General features: G+C 38.7%; 1 protein-coding gene across 1 annotated transcript; it reads left to right on the top strand.

The window, feature by feature from the left end:
• The first annotated feature begins 12238 nt into the window (after window positions 1-12238).
• LOC138201846 (stonustoxin subunit beta) lies at window positions 12239-15714 on the top strand. The gene is made up of 5 exons (XM_069155350.1): window positions 12239-12303; window positions 14416-14448; window positions 14561-14623; window positions 14731-14873; window positions 15219-15714. The coding sequence occupies exons 1-5, from the start codon at window positions 12255-12257 to the stop codon at window positions 15642-15644; spliced, it is 714 nt and encodes a 237-aa protein (XP_069011451.1). The 5' UTR covers window positions 12239-12254; the 3' UTR covers window positions 15645-15714.
• The last annotated feature ends 6124 nt before the right edge of the window (window positions 15715-21838 follow it).

Raw genomic sequence — 21838 nt, 5'->3', positions numbered from 1 at the left:
CACTTTATGGGAACGAGAGAGGGGGGTGGGGTGGGAAGGGGAGGGGGAGGGGGAGTAAGGTTATAAGGGTATAACTGTGTCTTCAGTGGAAACTGTAACTCCCTGGAATCTTTGCTGGACGGCAAGCAAGTGGTTTGTTACCTTTGGAGGAAACGGTTTAGCTGTTTCCAATATTTAAGCGAGGCTAACTGTTTGCTGAGCCAGCCTTACATTTCATTTAGCTTTATAGCCTCATCTGTTATAATCAGCCTTATATTTATAGTACAGATATGAGAGTGGTATCGACCATTACTTTCACCCGTCGTCGAGAAAGTGTTATTTTACAAGAAAACGAATACAGCGGTGTAAAATACTTCCGTAAAAGTACAGCAGTGCTGTGAGCAAAATGTAACTAAAGAAACAATAGAAATGTTTTCCCTGTGTGGAAAAATGTATTATTTTTGTTATTGGATCATTTAAGTTTGCTCACATTTTACAGTTAATGGGACTGGAACTCATTTGAATAATATTTCAGAATACAGTGGTGTTTGGTTGTATAATGTGGAGGAGCGTTTTACATCGTAATAGGCCGATACGTGCTTTGTATGTGTTTATACGTTCTATATATTCATGAATATATTCAAATATATGTAATGGTGTAAAACGTACATCATTTAAGTAACTTTACTTTTTAAATACTTCACGTAAACGGCTCAAAACTGCACTTGGGTAGAGTATTTTCATAAATGTGGGAACCCGAATGATTCTGCGGCGTAATTTGTGGCACAGATGTTACGTCAGCAGTCAGTTGAAAGGCTGACTTGCAGCGGACTCACTGCAGATGGCCGGCCCGGCCACAGTTAATAACAGTGTACTTTAATCATGTGACCCCATGCGGCAGTATCCCGTCTCCCGTTCCCAGGCGTCTCAGGGTGGAGATTAAGGCCCAAGACGCATCTTCATTACTTGACGTCATCTCCCTCTTTATTTGTCAGAAATGTGCATGCATCAGCTTGGAACCACCGGGGAGACAAGTCTCCCGCTACCGGGGTCAACGTGTGAATCTGTGAAAGGGGCAGGAATGCCAGCCGACAGGGACCCCCAGACAGGTGTATCTATAGCTGAAGAGGTCGCAATATTTTTAGCAGGAAGTACAGCAATAGAGAGAGAGAGAGAGAGAGAGAGAGAGAGCAGAGCTGAGAGCGGGAGAGGTTTGGATCGAGACAGGCTAGCTGCTTCCCTATCGGTCCAGTCTTTATGCTAAACTAACAACCTGCTGGCACCATAGCTCCATATTTACTGTGCAGACAAAAGAGGAGTATTAGTCTTTTCATCTCACTTTCAGAAAAGAAGGGAAAAAAAAAAAAAACATATTTCCCAAAATGTCAAACTATTGCTTTGTAACCTGTTTAGTGTCTCCAAGTCTTAAAAAAAGAAAAAAAAAGAAAAGAAAGTACGCGTCATTCAAAAGCTAGTATAGTTGAGTGCTTTAATTTGCACGGTGATAGTGACAGAGCAGTGAAGTGGTGAACAATAAGGCACATACATGACAAGTAGAGTGAGTCACTTCAAATAACTTTGATATAGGAAAAAAAGAAAATAAATCACAAAGCAGTTAGAGAGAGTGAGTGTGTGTGTGTGTGTGTGTGTGTGTGTGTGTGTGTGTGTGCATGAGCAGCATGAGAGAGGAAGAGAGAGAGATGGAGAAGGGCAGCATGTATATTAAGTTTCTCTGAGGATGCTTGCTAGCGCCTCCAAAAAAAAGAAAATTTGAATAGTGATGAGATGAAAATTCACTGGCAACATGAAAATAATTCTTCCCCAGTCAGCCGCTTGTGTATCTAATGTGATTAGTCAGTGATTAGTCCAGAATCTGTGAAGACACACTTTAATGGAGTGTCTGCAAGTACAAATTTAAATTGAATTTAACTGAAAATTTGCTTCGCATGGAACGAATTCTCGCTGATGTAGCATTTTCAAAAGAAATGCTGAAATTAACATTTCAGGCCTCTCGCATTCAACAGCTGTGAAACCGAAAAAACCCAGGAGGAGGAGGAGGAGGAGGAGGAGGAAGAGGAAGAAGAGGAGGTGGTCTCGGTGTAGTGGTGCATACCGCATCAGGAGCCTGGAGATGCTCACTTATAAAGCTTCTCACCATTTTTCTTTCCATACTTCACCAGGTTGATCTAAACAATGTAAACTGTCTTGTAGACATCTTAAGTTACAGATTTTGTTCCTCAGCTTTCCTCTTTTAATCCAACCCCCCCCCCCCTCCCGGGTTGTATAGATTCCACAACTCCTGAAGTCCTACCAGTCATATTCATGACTACTGCAGCAAATATTGAGACAGACATTTTAACAAGCTTGCAGGGGATTCTGGGGTTTCGTATCTTCCAAGGGGGAGACTTGACTGTGTTGGTGACTTTGTGTCGTAGTGCAATACATTTTCCAAGTTTAGACGCTGCTCCAAATACCACTCAACAGTTTGATATGAAAATTGAATCGGAGGGCAACTATAAATATCTAGGGGCGTTTACAGATAGGAAACTTCAGAGACGGTCACAGATATAATTTGTAGTTTGAATTTCATTTTCTCCAACAGAAAACAAATTCTTTTAACATCTGTTATAACATTATGACACTGTTTTACCAGATTGTATTGCCTTAGCTGGGAGTATTGCAGTTGTTGAGTGGAGCTTTATGAGGAACCCCAGTGTGGTTACTGCTCCGAGCTACAAAAAAAAGAAAAAAAAGAAATAACAGATCTGCGAGAGTCACATGCTCAAAGACGATCATCTTTTTGACTTAAAGAGGGACTGATCCTTTCTGGCTGCTCCTCCACACTGAATAAATTTCATGGCAAAGGCCCCAGAATCTTATTTATTCTCTCGGAAATTAGATGGTTTAATTTGAACATGAAATTCTTCAGCAGTGGGGTTTTTTTCTACACAGCAACAGTTCGGCAATTTACACAAAGACTGACCAATTATTCCGCTGTCTGGTGGGCGATATGGGTATTTTGGGTTGATTTGTGTACTACAGTGCTTTTATATTAAGTGTTACGATTCTCGGCTTTAAGTGTAGTTTTATTGTTTGTGTTATGTATTTCTAGTTTGGTGATTTTACTGCTCAATATTCCCTATAAAGTATTTGGGTTAAAATGAAACAACTATATTGATGTTTAAACAACAGGTAGTCATATAGTGACACTCCATCATTACTTTTTTGAGATTTTTATCACATCTACAATTACAAATATTTCTAATTGGATTTTCTTGAAATATTTTTTCAGCAGGAGACTAATCAGCCAATCAGTCACGTGGAATTTGTGTTAAAAATGTGTAATGCTTTAAAATGGCAATTCTGGGCAAAAGTTGGTAAAAGTTGTTCCAGTTTTTCAAGTTTTGATTAATACCAGTTTTACTTTTTTTTTTTTTTTTCAGACTTGCACAATAAGATTTTGACAAGAAGAATTGCAAAAAGTAACCAATAAATTGTTCTTACTGTACATATATAATGAATAAAAGCGCATATTAAATCCTATAATTAAAATTTAAAGCAATTCAAAGCCCCCCCAAAAATTCATAATTCTTGGCTAAAGTTCTCATTACATTTCACCTAAATCAATTTCTGACACAATGGCTCTATCTTGTGGAAGTATGAGGACATTTCATTTAATTCACTGAGGAAGATGTTTACAATCATCTCTATTGAGGTTGACCATCTTGAAGAAATAATAATAATAACAATAATAATAATAATAATAATAATAATAAATGTGAAGCAAATTGTCCTTTCTTGCATAATAAATTATGTAGCACAGAAGTTAAAGGCTCCATTCTTGTTCAAATGCACAGAAACTTTAAAGGCATTACAAAAGAATGGTGTCCATGAAAAGACAAAATGCGAAACGGCAAACGATGGGAAGGATACTTTTGAAACGTAATCAGTCACAGATTATTAGTCTCCCACTTGAAAATGTAATGTAACTATTTTAATTACTCTCAAGTGAAAATCTCAAGTGACTCAGGTGGAAACATGTTCCCATAACCTCAAACCAAGTCTACATTCAGATGACAGAACTAAGGGCCGAGTACTAGTCCCTAGTTTTTAACCAATGGTTCATGAATGATCCTTTTCAAATACCACTTCATCTTATCCAACAACACAAGCAATGGCCTTGATCATTGATCTGATTGGCAGATGAGAGATGGGGCCAATTCATAAAAAGAGAAATGATCAAAGATAAGGCTCACAATTGTAGGTATAATGCCAAATGAATGGAGTCTGTCTACACATACACAGAAGGCATTCCTGCGCAGCGTAAAGTTGCAAAGCCTTTATAATTACAAATATTTCGGATAGTAATTCAAGTACTTAAATTGTGTTATTAACTGTAACTTATAAGAATGGCATTCATTTTGTAATTCAATTACTCAAGTCCTTTACATGCAACTAGTTATTACCCAACACTGGATTCAAACTATTAAATTTATATATTGACATTTTCTAAATGATGATTTCCCGTATCCGACATTATAATTCAGAAAGGAATATGCAAAGCCTCAGTAAAGAAGCACATTAGGCAGACTGACGAGGCAAGCGTGCAAGTGTGATTATTGCTTAACTTTTTATGTCAACCCTGTAAATTAAAACCTAATTTTGTTGTTGAAATCTCGTTACTTTTGCTATTAGGACACCGTGCTGCAGATGTTGTAATAAAAGATGCCGTATTTCAAGTCATTCTTGTTGCCGTATACTCTACTTTTACAGATCGAGAAATGGAAACTAAGGTAAGACACCCAGTGGCGGTTCATTTAAACCACGAGGTTCAACATCCAGGCAAGAATCACAACACTGAGGACTTCTATATGTAGAGCCAAGCACACAAGAGACACCTGTGTCTCTAACTCACCTTTGGTCCGCTGCATTGATGGTAGTTTCGTTTGTTCGTTCATAGACCTCCTCATCTCCTCCCTCCGGTGCTGCTTACCAACTCCTCTTCCACACAAAAAAAAAAATCGTCGATGCCAGCTAACATGCTACGCCTTTAAAAGCGTCCAGGTGAACACGCCTGCTCACCTTTACGCGCCTGTTCTTTTCTTCTTCTTCTTCTTCTTCTTCTTCTATCCATCCATACAGTCACCTTACTGCCCCCTCTGGTTTTAGCCCTCCGCTACAATCTTGTATCTAGTTGCTGGCAAAAACTCAAGTGAAGCGAGACCGAAAGTGTTGTAACCTGTAAAACGCGACATTTAACTATAAGGTTGTAACACGGTCGGTTGGACTTCAATATATTGAATAAAACTTTTAATCATCATTGGTCCACTCCCCTCCCCCTCCCCCCCTCCCTTGCCCCATAAAGTCTGAACTTTTGCACTATGGACCCATATTTGCACTACATCGTACTTACATATATTGCAGTTAAGCGTCACTGTGGTTGTTGTCTGTTTTACTATTTTTATTGTTACATATTTATACTTTTTCTTATTTTATCTTTCTATTTTGCACACCGTGGGACTGTGAGAAACAATATTTCTGGTAATTGTTCAATTGAGCAACAAATATGGAGTTGCTTTCATAGCGTGAATTTCTTCAAAAACTTTAGATTCTTGCAGTCTGGACCCACCGTTGTACTTCTGCTGTGCGTCCAAGATGCGTTCAATATCTGAACATCTGATTACGACCCACGTGTGATTCAATATTTCAAAGTATGGCTAGGGTTATAAAAGTTACAAATTATTCCATCAGACACATCCATAATTAAGCGTCTTTGCTGACATTCAAATCACATCCGCTGAGGGGCCAGAATGAACGTTTTTGCCACTTCCATTTTTAAACATCTATTTAACGTTCACTATTGCCGTCCAGGTGACATCCATCGTAAACGTTAAAAAGACATTCTAAAAAAACAACTTTCATCCTGGCTCCTCAGCTGGTGATGTGAACGCAGTGGGTAGTTTTACAACTCTCCTTTCATAGTGGGGTATCTTATTACAATGGAACTCTTTGTATTTGATATTACTTTACATAATCTGTAATTGTGTCATACATACTTATTATTATAATTTCATTTGCAGTAAACAAATATGGGTGCAGTGTAAAAGTTTGAGAGATCTAGCCAAACAACCACTGAGTTCCTGCTCCGTCACCCCCGTAGACGGTGATGGAAATTTGAGCTTTCCTGGACCTCTTCCAAGGTGGCTGACAGGCAGAGATGATCCAGTTTCAGATGCTGTTGGACATGATTTCAGTTGCAGTGTCAGCAGTTTCTTGGGGTTTCCTCTGGGCTCGGCCACTGCGGAGGTGACTCAACGCCTTCAACTGCCACCCAAGGTGGGACAGGCATGTGAAGCTTCAGGTGACACGTACATGTCTTCAAGCTTTACATCCGTGGAGGGACAGGGCGCTATTGCTCCAAGGAGTCCCTGCCATGATCATTCCGTCAAGAAGGACAGTGGTAACCACAGACTCCTCCCTGACAGGTTGGGTAGCAGTTGGGAAGGTAGGCCGGCGCGCAGTGTGTAGAAACCCCATTGGGGTGTCGAACACTTCAGCGTCTTAGAATTGAGAGCGGCTCACCTTCCTCTGAAGGTCCCCTCCGTTCAGGACAGGCATGTCTTGATAAGAACAGACAGTTCCTCCGCTGTGTATCACATGAATCACCGGAGAGGCACGAGGTCCCCGTGTTGCTTCCAGGTGGCAAAGAAACTCCTGTGTCTGGTTTTGCACAAGGTAATTTGTTGAATATTCCGGGGGTTGTATCTCAGCCAAAGACTTTCTGTCCAGGACCGGTCTTCCTCAGGAGAGTGGAGGTTTCATCCAGAAAGTGTTGCCCTCTTAGGGACTCAGTTCGACATGGCCTATTTGCGTCCGCACAGACGACACATAACAGGATGAGGTTTCGATGAACAGTCTCAAGAGAGATCTGATAGTTGTTTGCTTTCCTCCATTTTGTCAGGACCCATTACAAGGTGCCGTTCATAGCCCCCTTGTGGCCGAAGAGGCATTGGGTTCCAACGCTTCATTCACTTAGTTTACACTCAACCTTCAATCTGACGGTCAGGGTGAACTTTCTCTCTCTGGCACCCTTATTTTTGCCGAAAGTGATAAACCCTAAGATGAACCAAGAGGATGCGATCAAGTTGATCCAGCTCTCCCACGGAAGGAAGTGAGCCTGTTTACTTTGTGTCCAGTGAGGGTACTAAGGCCTTATATTGCACACACTCAGCCTCTGTAATTCTCTCAGTCATTTGTCTGTTTCAATGGTAACAAATTGGGACTCCCGGTGTCTAAAGTGTGTCTAAGTTCAAGGTACATTTTTGTACAGTATATCAAAATAAACGTAAATATATTCACACAAAAAGATGGTTTGGTGTCAAACTTCCGAAACACTTTTTCAGGTCTTCTTTAAATGCTGTCTATGGCTGTGAAACACAACAGTGGCTGCCCAATGAAGTGTCAGCAGAGCTGTGATTGGATTATAAATGGAAAATCCACGGTCAGTTTTCTGTCTTACATTTCTGAGATTGTTAGGGAACCATCAATAATCATACATGGTTCCAAATGAATTATATAGCATTTCACTTGTGTGGAAACAAACGATAAAAGTATGACACGTCAGAATCATCGTACAATTTGGGGAATTTTAGAAGTGGTTGTTCAAATACAAATACACAGAAATACTATAAATGTCGTGCATGTGACCACACCGTAGGGAGCCACTGTGGGTCCCAAGCTTGTTACTCGTGAGAGCCAGTGGATGGAGACAAAGAAAAGTATTTCTTAAACAGGAGACGAGCACGGCCGATATCTCACTCAGAGGAAAACAAACTGAGTCACCATTGGCCCCAACAGTTGTGATTATGTCCATTGTTTTGGTCGGAGTCACAATATGAATTGCAGAATGGGGAAAAAAAATAATTGAACAGAAGTCTATCAATATTTGTCCCACTTTGATCTGCAATATGAAAATGTTTTGAAGTTGAAAGTCATTGACGCTCAATTGAGTTAAACTTTTTTCATCACTTTGCCGTATATTAGTTGCAAAACATCTTTTCTGAACAAAAGACAAGAAAGAAGTTGTATAGAATTCAGAAATTATGCTTGAGTCACATAATGACATAAAAAAAACAATTGTACTTTATACCATTTAATGCAATGTTCTGTTTGTGAGTCAATGTAGTGTTTGTTGAAATTTTGGTTGCTACTGACAACCTCAAACATCACTTCAACGTACATAAAAAGACTTTCAGGTTGCCATCAACTTCTTAAATTGCTTTTGACTTGAGAGAGTTTAGCTCATCTCCGCATGCCTTGAGCCTTGAAAAGGTAATGCAAAAGAAGTTTGTACCCAGCCTGTGGAAATCTGTCCTTTCTGATCTCTTTACTCCATCATGAAAAAGTGAATTTTAATTATTGTCTGTAAACTTAGGATCAAGTTTACGCCTACGCCTTCTTTCAGTTTTATCAGCTCCTCTCCTCCGTCCATGCTCCCTCACTTGCCCTATTTATGTTCTCACATGCGACCTTGTTTATTGCTTCCCTGGATCTCCTTTCATGTTAGCAGTCAAATCCTCTGGCTGCCCTGCTCCGTGAAGAATGAAAGATCCAGAGCAGCTGGAGGTATAGTACACTTTGAATGTGTCGCATGACATTGATGGATTAATGTTCCTACGCTGTAACCTAGTATTTAAAAATCACGAGTTATCCCCTGGGTATAACACGGAGCAATGCAGCTTTGCAAAAAAAAAAACTGTCTTGTTTGTCCTTTCATAAACATTAAGCATGAAAACTACCCCGGCTAATATGAAGCTCATTCAGTTTATTGTACAAGCGCGTATCTCCCCCTCTCTTCCCTCTTAACGCAGCTTCTGAAGGGACGGTTAACTGCCTCAAACACTCTTCACATGCCGTGTTTTTCATGAACTGAATCCTGTATCCTGAATTTTAGGTTGATTTGAGTACAGGGCATATTTATTTGGATTTTAAAAGTGACATTATCAGTCATGTGTGACACTTTAGACCCACTGTCTGTGATCCACAGCATCTTATTGGCTGTCTTATCATCCAGGGAAAAGTTGATCCAGTCTGCGAGATGTGGAAAATTTATAGTGAGCAACGACATATTTTTGGAGTAGAGGGGGAAAGTGTGGCAGAATAAAGCAGATTTCAATGATCGTTCTTACATTTTAGAAGATCAGCTCTGCAAGTGGGCTCAGGGATGTTGGGCTCGTAGACAGGGATATTTTCTGAGTGACGAGAAAAGTCCCATTATAAAGGCAAGCTGACAGTGATTGCAAAATTATGAAAACATGATAGATATAATAGAAATAATATATAATATAATAGAAATAACCCATGTTTAAAGAGTGTACGAAGGCAATATATTTTCCATTATGTACTTTAAAAAGTGTACGAAAGAGTGTACGAAAGCAATATATTTTCCATTATGTACTTTAAAAAACGAAACTTTAGGAGAAGCCTTATGTTTGGATTTTGTCCCTGTGAGTTGTTTTGTTTTCACCAAATACTTTGGTTTTTAAGTTTAAATATAAGAAAATTGTTGTAACAATGTATACAATCTGTTCAGAAGAACTGGCCTGATAACTCTTCCCACTTAAACACTATAGAAAACAAATCTAAACAACAAAAGTCACAGGTAAATATTTAATAACAGAAAATCAGGCTAAATCTTCATAAATGTGTTTTCACTGCCACCACTTACTTATGTACTTTTAGATGTTTTTTCATTATAGAGCATCATCTACGGAGAACCTAAAAGGGAGTTTACTCACCAAGTCTGCCGGCTGGAGGCAGAATTATCGTACTGGGAGCACTGGTTGGCATCTTTATCGCTTCTTGTCCTGTAGAGGTTTCCTGAATGTCGGTGTCTGTCAGCAGCATACTGCCACGATGATGCAAATGGATTCTTTTTATACCTCCAGGAAAGGGGGTATTAAACGTTTCGGGGGGCCCCTGGGGCTCCCTAAGATACATTTTGGTAAGGTATGTAGAGATAATGAGCTCACTAATGGGCGTGCCACAGATCCTGCCAAACGAGGACATGGACATCTGTGCCCACACCTGACCTCCTGACCCATATTTATCCGAGTAGCTCCAAATTTCTTCTTACGATTATCCTGTTATCTTTTTGCAATCAAACACACATCTTGGAAATTGACACCTGTTCAGAAATTTGGAGGTCCTGTGCCAAACAGAGGGAGGGCGTACGAGTGGATTAACCGACCTTTTAGAAATGGTGATGGAAGGAACAGGATTTGGTTCAGTGAGGGTTTCATTTGGAGTTTATCAATATTGTGTGCTTTTAAAGAGGAGTACCGTAAGGTAAAGATACAATCCTTACAAAATATTTTTCTATCTTACTGTAAGATATTTAGACTTAAAGACTCTCTGAAAGGCTAAACCTGTGGTGAGGAACTTTTGTCTCCCCTTTCTGGCAACATGTTTATATCAGGCTTTGCCACTCCTTTGGTTGTGTTGCATCTTTAAAATGGTAGATAATTTGTTCATCACATGCTCCACGAAATTATTTGTTTCAATATCAGAATGAGACCAACTAAAAGTTAGCCAGCTGAAGTCTCTGGTGCACATTCTCTGCTCATAAAGTATGCCCAATATGCATTCTTCTGGCCAGCACGGGAATGTCTCACCAGACAGCAGATTTAAAAACTCAATATTTTTAAATACAGAGAGATGTACCTGGTTGCAATATGCTTAATGACCATGGTGTGAATTTGTTTGTGTGTTGGACCTTCATTTGTATGTAAAAGTCCTGTACTATATCTTAAAGAACTAAAGTGTTCTGGCAGAGATCTTGGTCTCTAAACTCTGTTTCAGAAGCCTGTCACCTCTGGTTCATAATGCTTTTGTGAGAGGAGAATTGGACGAACTCGGATACACCTTAAACCCATTATACACATTCCCCGCTCCTTTTTAAAGATTCCCCTTCTGGGACAATTCTGATGCTAAAGTTTCTCGTATGTATTGTTTATTATGTCATTTGCACTGCAATCAGTGCCTGGCCAACCAGTCATCTGCTTGGGCAGGCTGGAACACAAGAGGGACGAGCCAGCCTTGACAGGAAGTTTGGCGGAGTGCTGGCTACAGTAAACACCTCAGACATGCAGAGACTGGAGAGCTGATCACAAGAAAGGTTTTACGACCCGCGACATGCTTTTTCTTTCAACCCAGTCCCTATGTATGCAGACATTTGTGATGGTAAACGGTTGATGTGATAATGCAGGGCTAGAATATTGTTAAGTCTGGTATGATGCCAAGCAACATCCAGTCAAGTGACCCCAGTTGCAGTATTTAGGTTAAACTGCACTGTATATGTGCACATGAAATTTGAATTTCTTTTATCATCTATGATTATCAGATGTTATATAGTAAAATGTATTAATTTATCTTTTAACCATCAGTAAACCAAATTACCAGAATGTTGAATGTTTGCAAATATGTCTAGTGCTATACATGTTATATAAGTGTTTTATTGTGAAATGAATAAAAAAAATTGCAAATCAATGTAATATAGCTTTTTTTTTCAAGTTTGTGTGTACTTGTACTGTACTTAAATATGATCACTTAATAAAGACATTTTAAGTATTTCTTTGTAAGAAATCATTTCTTGATAGAATATTTCTAAGGTTAAGTTTAACCAGGCAAAATGTGATATGCACTTAACTTAAGATACATATACAGCAGCATGAACAAAAGCTTCTAAAATGTATACTTTAAAGAGGGAAAATATTTCAGACTAATTTATTGTTTTTGAAATTGCCACTAAATCTCTGCAGCTGCATACTGTAAATTAGTGTGTGTGTGTGTGTGTGTGTGTGTGTGTGTGTGTGTGTAGATGTTGATGAGTGTTTAGATACTGTACACCAGAATTCCTTGGTTAGGTCAGGTAGTGATACTGAGAGTGGGGCGGGGTTTACTTGGTAACGGGGTGTCGCACAGACACTGAAGCATCCATCTGACCTTTTTAAGGAAAAACATACCTACACAGATCCGATTACAAACCTCCGGCCTCCCCCTGTTTTCTATTGGCAAGTTTTTTTCCTCACGCTCACATTCACGCCGCCAACGATGACTCCTTCACCTTTGTCCTGCATTTCAGGTATATAAGAGCAGCATTAAGCTTTCAGACAGTGGAGCCGACGGAGATTCATCATACTCAGAGGGACGAGTGACATCAGGCCTCGACACTGCAGCAGCTTAGACCGTTAGTCCGATCTCAAGCTGGTATCAAGATGCCGACCACCAACAGGATCATTTCTAACACCCGGAAGACAGATAAAGGTGAACTTTATTTTCTGCATGTCACACTATTAAGAATAATTAATTTATGATATAGTTTATCCTGAAAAAGTGCAATATTTCTTTTTTTTACAAATTCTTTATAGTTTTTTTTGCAAATATTTTAGAGTTTATCTCTCAAATTAAACCTTTAAATAATATTGCACCACACATTGGTTGATGCATCTAATACAGCGGCAATCCTTTAAATGTGCTGATTTAATAACCGCGCTGTATCTGCGGCATTAAGGGTTTTATTATCCTCCGCGGCAGATTCTGAGTAAACGGGTCACTAGAGTTTATGTCTGGGTAGAAAACGCAATAATTCACTGAGTGATTTCATGCTTGTCATTATGAGGGCTGTATAATGGTTTTATTGCCTGCGAGCAAGGGTCTGCAAGTGTCAACATCGTCTGCATTAAAAAAAGATTTAACACGCTGCGCTGTATGCATTTAACACGCTGTATGTACAGCATAACGCCTGGTCCTGAAAATGAGTGACATTCAGTCGGATTGTGAGCATCAGCCTGTACTGAACATACAGTGTTATCATGATGAAAGCAATACAAGTAATCTAAGTGTTAACAGATGTAAACTCATATGACCCTGCAAAAGTTGCTGAAAAGTTAGCAGTTTTTTGTCAGTATAACTCAATCTAACTGTGGGCTCTCTAATGATTGGAATCCAGCAACTTTCCCACTCAAAACTAAGAACTTTTATAATAATAAAAAAATAATAATCTTTACACACCTAATGTAAACATTATTACCATGGAAACAGATCAAGTAATGAGTCTCTTATAATCAAAAATATTCTGTCAAATACCAAAACCAATTGACTAACAAGCCTCACACTGATTGTAACAAGGGGTGGCCGCTGGTCTTTAGCTTAAATGTTAGGTATGGTGTTGGGTTGTAATGAGGCCAGACAAAGCAGTTCATTTTATCACCTCATGCTATATCGAGACAGGTGGCTTAGCATTCTCGCGTATCGTGTCTTTCAGACTGCTGTCAACAGAGAGATAAATCTCAGCTAATGCAGACGTGGTACACATATTGCGTCACGTAAAAATAACCGTTAAATTTGAAAAATGTGGATAATGATGACAGGCAGATTTACATGCACCGGCTGAGCGCAGACTCTCCTTGAACTCTCAGTCTCAACACTGGTGCAAAAAAACCTGCAATAAGTTGAGGCATTTTGTTAATTCTTAATATTCTGAGGTGGTTTCATGTGTGAAGGAAACAGGTAGTTTCTTTTGAAGGTGGTGCTGCTTGTTGGTAAAAAAAATAAATCACATTACTATGTTTGTCTCTGCTGACATCTTAATGATGTAAGGATTAAGTGTCTCCTCAACAAGAAAATAAAATAAAACAACTGGAGACTGAATGCGTATATGATACCACAGTATTACTTATGAAACTGGCCTCAGGGCTAGGACTGATATGTAAGAAGAATTAATCAGCCACTACTTCAAGGGAAGTTTTGAAACAACACAGCTGCCGGTTGTCAAACTTAATTTGAAATCTAAATACTGGCAGGCTTTTAATTATTTTCCATCTGTATTGCTATAAACCTGTCTGCTTTAATAATTTCAGGGACAACTATGCTGAATTTGTTATTATTCATTGTCTGCACATAAACTCTCCTTTAATACGGCTTCTTTGAGACAAACTTTCAAATGCAACTGGTAACTTCTTGGATGATCTTGACCCTGAAAATCTCCAGGCGAGCATTGGATCTGCATCTCTAACTTATCTGATTTTACAAACAGATCATGTCCCCTCTTCTCATCTGATAATCTGCTCTGAGCTTCATGCTGAGCGCTGTAGTGTGACTGTAGCCAACCCTATAGCATGTGAGGTGTCTTGGTAATTCCAACTCCCGGGCATGAATCAACCACTGGCTCCAGAAAGCATGCAGTTGTTGATGTGATGATCTGACAGAGGCAGATGGTTTTCTAAGTATACACTTTTTTGCAGCGGCTCACTTCACCATCTGTTGACACACCTGACGCCTGCCATTGCATACAGTATTTATGACATTCAAGACTGCCTGTCTTAATATAGATTGCTCTGCTGAAAATAATATTGATTTTTTTTTTTTTTTTTTCAGGCAAAAACGTGAAAGCTGAAAGCACATCCACAGGTAAGACAGTCACATTATTGCAGTATTTGTTTTTAAATGTTTGCACTGTAAATGCTAATGCACCCACGGCTTTCCTGACCTCTTCATTATCTCCTGTCACTTTACCCCTCAGAGAAGATCCCAGCCTACGAGCCAAATATCCCTGAACCTCAATGCAGAGCAGATCTCGTCAAATGTAAGAATGTCTCTTATATTTGAAATCTCTTTTCACCATTTGGTCCAAGCATGATCATCTGTTAAATAAATATTTATTCCTGTTTTTTTTGTTTTTTTCCCCCCCAGACTGGATTAACTTGTCCTTGGATGACAAGACAGCCAACAAGGTGCTGTGGATCACAGAGGGCGGCGCTAAAGTGGCCCGTATGACAGATGAAGTCACTTGTCCCGTCTTGGACAGACCTGAGAGATACGAGTATGCACCACAGGTAGAGTGCGAAGATGTGATTATATAACTTTGGTGTATAATTACAGCGTTTAAAATTTATTTTCTCCTGATTTATCATCTGCGAGATGGTTTAAAGGGAGATCAGAGTGCCGTGAACTCATCGCCATGCCATAGCAGGTGGAGTCTGATATGACTGTAAAACACAAGCAACAGTATTATGTACCAGAGGCCCCCTGAGTTTATTTAAACCCTAAGCCAACTGGTTAAGAGTTGCTAACTGGAAAAAGCAAGGCCACTCTTAATTCTCCTCAGTGTCAGCTACAATAAATCACAGGTTATGTTGGATTACTGATTCACGCTGACATTCTCATCTGCGTTCCTAAAGGTTCTGTGCAAAGAAGGCATCCTGGGCTTCCGCGGCTACTGGGAGGTGGAGTATTCAGGATGGGTGGTGGTCGGAGTGGCATACGAAGGAGCAGCAAGGAGAAACGGTGAAGGAGCCTGTGGCCTGGGAGAGAACGAGGAGTCCTGGGGGCTCGGGTGGAGTGGTTCCAGCTATCATGCCTGGCACAATGAAAAAAGCATGGAGATCAATATCCCTCAGTGCTCCACAATAGGTGTATATCTCGACCAACCTGCTGGTATCCTTAATTTCTATGCAGTGGAGGAGGTGAAGGAGGGAGAGGAGGGCACAGGTGTAACGGAGGTGAAACTTTTGCAGCAGATTAAGGGCTCCTTTAAGGAGAAAATGATACCAGGTTTCTGGGTGGGGACACAGTCTAACTGTTTGATCATAAAGAATGAGGAATAAAGGACTGAGTCAACATTATATATTATATCTAAATGTCAGCAGAGCTCTGGCTGGAGTGAATCCTATTGTAAAACAGCTGCCAATATGGCAGCTTTGAACACAAAATGACTGGACACGTGGTCATTTAACGCGAGTCGACCATGTCTATGGAACTTTTACTAACATAGCGCAGAATGACATGAATCCTATGCACATTTCATCTGCCAATTAAACATTAGCACACATATATAATGTAGATAAATGTCTTATATGCATTATCTCTAAGGCAGACAGTTAAAGAGTTTGTACATTTCATTGAAGGGAACAAAGTGCTATCAGGGAGGGATTCAGTTGGGATTCACCTTTGACCGCCCACTCTCTGAACTTTCCTGAAACCACCGGACCACTCAAGGTTTATACTCGTATATTTATATGTATTTTTATTCCTCCGTTGTTATTGTTTGCTGAGAATGTACAAACTTAAATAGTTTGATATGAGTGTATGTAGAATGTTAAATCTGTAAAGTTTGAATAAATAATAAAACAGTATGATACGTTTTCTTCTTTTTTGTTATTCTCAATATTAATATATGATGAGGACAGCAAAAATATGCACAAAGTAGTGCTGGACATCTATGAATGTACTAAAATTAAATAAAGTACACTGGCAAGGTGTTTGTTTGACTAACTGTAGTTTATAAGTTCACATTTTCATTCCATTAAGAACGGCTCTGAGCATTATATACTACCCACATAGTAATATTCAGCCCGGCCTCACGCCAACGCGTGCAATACATCCATCAGCCCACTACACAATACTGTGTCAGTGTCATGTTTAGGTTCGCCTCAGCCACCTCTGAAGCAGTTTAACTTTGGGACAACAGATCAAAATGTACCAAGTACCACCTCCTGACCAATCAATTCTCTTGGAAAATGGCATCACCAAAGAAAATCCTGTGGGGCTGAGTAGTCTGATAGTTTCTGTGGAGGACTGAGTGTTCAGACACCAACAAACGTCTTGGTCTTTCCCAGACGATTTTCATATGAGAGAAATAGATCGGTCATGTGCTACAAACCCAGCCCCTTTTTATGCGACCGCACGCATAGCTGGATTGGGAAAACCGGGGTGTGCTTAACGAATGCATAACCACAGCGTGATGTTGTTTGTCAGGCTTAGTTAAGCCAAATAACAGAAAGATACCCTGGGTATGTTGAATCTGCTTTGTAGTACAGGCCACAGGAGTTTCACCTAGCAAGACCACTGTTTCGAGTCTGTGAGAAATTGGATCTGTTTAAAGAAATCTCTAGCAAACCCTAACCAAGTCGTTTTTCTTATAGCTAAACTTAACTGAGGAATTCTGAATGCCCTGGCAAGGCAAATCATGGCACTGAGACAGTATGCTGTGGTCGACTGACGGGTGTGTGAGCCTGGCATTATACCATGGACATTGACAATATTGGAATCCACTGAATTACATTTTTATTTTTATTTTTTTAAACACACCCACTTTTGCACACATGGTTCTCTTTTGAGTCTAAATAATTAATGGGTTTAGAGAACATTTATTTTTGTTTACTTTTATAGCATCACTTTGAATATTAATGAACATATATTAATATGAATCAGGTATTTATTACAATAAATGAATGTTAATATGGAATGTTAAAATGAAACTACTCATTCTCTAATGAGTAAGATTACACATACAACGTAAAGTACACATGACACCCATCCCCTTCAGATTTGGCTAAGTAAAGGAGTGAGAAGTGCCTCCCTCTGGGTTCAGCGGTCTCACTTTGATATGCGAGATGCTCCACCTTGAAGATCACTTTCGTGCTTTGACAGATGGGCCCCAACTCCTGCTGCTTTCACACCTAAAGCCTGAGCTTTACCGGAATTTATATGGGGCACACCGACAAATGCAAAACAGCACAGGCCTGGTGCATCACGCAACCTCGTTTAACAAGCGTCATGAGGAGCCCCAGTGAGCCGGCAGCATCGCAGACATTTTAACTGCTGTAATTTGTCCTTCATACTGTACAATGAAAGTCACGTCTGTCTGATATAGCTTTGGAGGAAGACCATACATGAGGCCTTTGCTGCATATTTCATTATCACCAACACTCCGACCTAAGTAGGTCAAAATTAAATGATCTGTATTAAAAAATAATGTTTTGGTTTTTTTTGTAATATATATACTTTATACATTTCCTTACATGCTTCTCATTCCCATCATTTAAAGACTCATAAATGAATGAATTAATCTTAAGAAGTTATGCTCTTAGACCGCAGATTAAGCTGTGAAGCAGTTAAGTAGCTTCTAAATTCCTCAATTAAGGCAAATGTTCATCCACAACAACTGGAGTCAGCTGGCTATAAAACAGGATTATTTCATTATAATAAATGGTGAATGGACTGTTCTTATAGAGCACCATTTTACCATAGAGGATTATTAGCACTTTACAATGTTTGTTTTTCATTGACCCACTCACATACACACTTGCATACTAATGACAATACATGGGGCAACTTGGGGTTCAGTGTCTTGCCCAAGGACACTTCAGCTCGCCTAGCTGTGTAAAACAACATTCATGCTAACAACAGTTGAGATGTGTTCCACAGTAAATACTATCCATAATTTTTTACAAGCTTTGGGAAAATTGGATAGCAATATAAAAACTTAATTTTTTTTTAGAAGTTAACAGATATATATATGAACATAAACAGAATGGGGGCGATTTAAGAATGTTTTTTTTTTTAAATAAAATCAAATTTTTGTGACAAAACTCAAAAAACGTATCATCCATCTAATTTTTCATCTAAATGTTACCCAAAAAAAGGCTTGTTTTGCTGTAACAATAGATATTACATTGGTTATAAGTCCTGTCAGCACAAAACTGTTTACTGACTCAGACGTACACCTGTCATCAGAAAGGGATTTATGCGGTGGCTCCTTTGTATGTGAAAATTTATAGTCAGTAATCTGCACAGTTAAACCTACATGACAGGTACAAACATCCATCGCTGACTAAAGAAAACAAAACCGGAGACCACAATCCGAGAATAATCTCACCCAGAGAGACACCGCTCCAAATGTTTTCATGTGTGAGCCAATGCGAGGCATGTCAGTGAGTGGTAACTCTAACCTTGTGTCCTGGGGTAACGTGGTAAAAGCAATATGAGTGACACGTATAGGCTGACATATAGGTTGAGAGGGAGTGGGGTTGTCCAACATTTCATTTAATGCTGCAGTGTGCACGTTTTGCAAACAATAAACAAAAGTGATTAAAAACCTGAGTTTTTCTCTGAGGTCTTCGTGTCCGCTTCGTCTCCTCAAATAGAATTTATGAGCATCATGTAAACACTTGTATACAGTGGCTTGAACAAGCTGTGGTCAGTAGCTGCTTCTAAATGTGCTCCCATGATATCATTCCCACCTGGTCCAACACCACCCTATCAATGGTATGCAGCACTCATTTATCCTGGCACTATTGCTCCCGACAGATTTACTGTCATGTTGCTACTGGCCCACATTCAAACTGCATAAAGTCTAACATGGGCTGGTGGGAACATCGGTTACATATTGCTCTCTCTCGCTCTTTCTTTCCCAATGTATGTATACATTTAATGTAAATACAAATTTTAGATTCAAAGAATAAAACTCATTCTGTTCAAACTGTATTATTACTTTGAGTAGCTTTTTCATAGTAGCCAGTATAACTATAAATATAGTGTTTTCTTATACTTAGTCACTGGACAAAATGTTTAATAGTAGACCATAAGTTATGAAACTCACAAAGTAAAATGGGAAATGCCTGTTTATAAGGTTTTATGGGCCCAAGTAACTGTGCCATTCCTGTGCAGTGGGGTATCTAAACATATTTCAGGTTCATTCACTCACATTACCAATGAGTTGGAAGTATTTATAATTTTCCAAAAGCTTTTTTTTGTGTTTTGAAAACCATGATTTAAAATACAGGCTTGTTTTCATAAATTGTATAAACATTACTCTGTAAAATACTATGTGTATATTTTAAATTGAGTTATTTGTATCAAGATTTACAGTATGTCTGAACTGAAAAATAAAGAGCTGGTTACAATGTTATGTAACAACATACTTCAGGTAAGAGGCCCAGTGTTTGCTTTTGGGTGACGGATTGTGCCTTTAACCGAGAGAGACAATATTTAACAGCATTCATTTTACAACTTGGCACAAACTGTCACTTGGACTCAAGGATGAAATGATTAGAATTTGGTGTTCAGAGGTCAAAGGTCACTATGCCTTTCCTTTTTCCCCACTCTTGTGAATGCAATATCTGAGGAAGACCTTAAGAGGATTTTTTTTTTTTTTTTTTTCAAATTTGGCAGATTTGTTAATTAGGGTTCATAGAAGAATTGATTAGAATTTGGGGGACAAAGGTCAAATAAACCAGTGACAACATGATGTTCCGCAAAAACTATTTTCTAGGCATTAGTCAACACTATAATTTGGGAACAGAAAGGGAGACGGTGACCATATTTCACATTTGGTCAGAAATTGACTGAATAATCCTGGGTGTCCACCGTGAAACTGTGATGACTGTATAGATCGTCTGTGCTGTTGAATGCGTGTGAGGCATGTACATTTTAGAAGGTGCAGCTTCTTTGCAACAACATCCATATTTGAAGTATTGTCTTCTGTCATTGCTACAACTTTATGTTCTATCCGGATCAGTTTTACTGGCCAAATTCCTTAAAAGTCTACTACATAGATTACATAACTCTGGTCAAACATGGATGTAAACTTAGTTGGTTGAGGCATACAACCATGAGGTATTGATTGTAGTTAGACTGTTGTGTTCCCACTTTTACCATCTTAAAGCTATGACGAATTCCTTAATCACTGAAAACGGTGTCATTATGGGTTGTTGGTTCTCCTGTGACCAACCGTTTTTGATGGCAAGTGGTGTTCTTCATTGTAAAAGTTGACAGCATCATCATCTGTCTAAAATGAAGCATTACAAGACAGATATGTTGACACTACCATCTATATAACTATTAAACTATACCATAATAACATAGCAAAGCTTTTCTGGACATATTTATCATATACTATATAGTATATACTGATATGAGTCATTTTGATCAAAACTGACATTAAAAGCCAGATGTGACATAGAGTTATCAAACAGTGTCACCTGCTGGATTCTTCCCATCAGTACACAAGACATTTTATACACACTAAAGACTGTGTGCATGCTGAAATGGATCATATATGCATCCCTGTATTTAAGTTGCATTTGGAATACAATAAAATAATAAAAAAGGTATTACAAGATGTAGACAGATCAAAGTCATGTTCAATTACTAGTCAGGATGAATCATGAATTTCCTAAATGTGAAATATTCAAAATATTCACATTTTCTATAATATCACATTACACTGTGAAATTAACTAATATGTGATATTGACTAATTCAACTAATCAATCACACCAAAATAATTACAAGGATTATAATCTTGAAAAAATGGTTTCCAGAGAAGAAAACAAAAGATTGAAGACATTACATAGATAATTTGTGTATCTGTTTGTAAGAATATCATTATACGGTCAGCATTACTTTGGAACTCCACATTTTTCAATATCAGATCAATAATTAGGAGATTGAAGAAATAAGTAATCATATTAACACGTAAAGTATAATAAACAAACTAATTATTGTGAAATTAATTTTAATCTGTGGTATGATATGATGCCAACATTTGTCTGTGATCAAAAAGAACTACAGTTTACAAGAGCCAAAACCATTGTTGCTTCCTGCATGAGAGCATGTAACAGGATGATAATAGCCATGCAACTGTCAGTTACCAAAGCTGGTTGTGTAGTAACAAAGTTATTTTTGACTGTCATTTCAGAGTTTAAAAAAAAAAAAAAAAAAAAAAAAAAAAAAATCTGTTTGAACATACAATATCAAGAAGAATTTCAGTTTTTGGTTTTATTGTGTTATTACTATTTTTTGTTTTTATACCACTTCTGTCTTTCCATTTTCAGCCAAACTGATCTGAAGATTATTCTCAGGCATACCAAGGTATCTGAGGGCCAATCTCATATGACGCCAAACCTGGGGTATAAAGCTCTAATGAGACACTTAAATATTTCTACACTTTATACACAATATTAGTAACATTATAACTGCAGAAGTTCAACTGTGACCAGACACCGTGCTATGACGAT

This window comes from Embiotoca jacksoni, unplaced genomic scaffold (genome assembly GCF_022577435.1).
Source record: "Embiotoca jacksoni isolate LCO1_2020_lvr unplaced genomic scaffold, fEmbJac1.0.p SCAF_20, whole genome shotgun sequence".
Lineage (NCBI taxonomy): Eukaryota > Metazoa > Chordata > Actinopteri > Embiotocidae > Embiotoca > Embiotoca jacksoni.
This window is presented reverse-complemented; position numbering and strand designations above follow the sequence as displayed.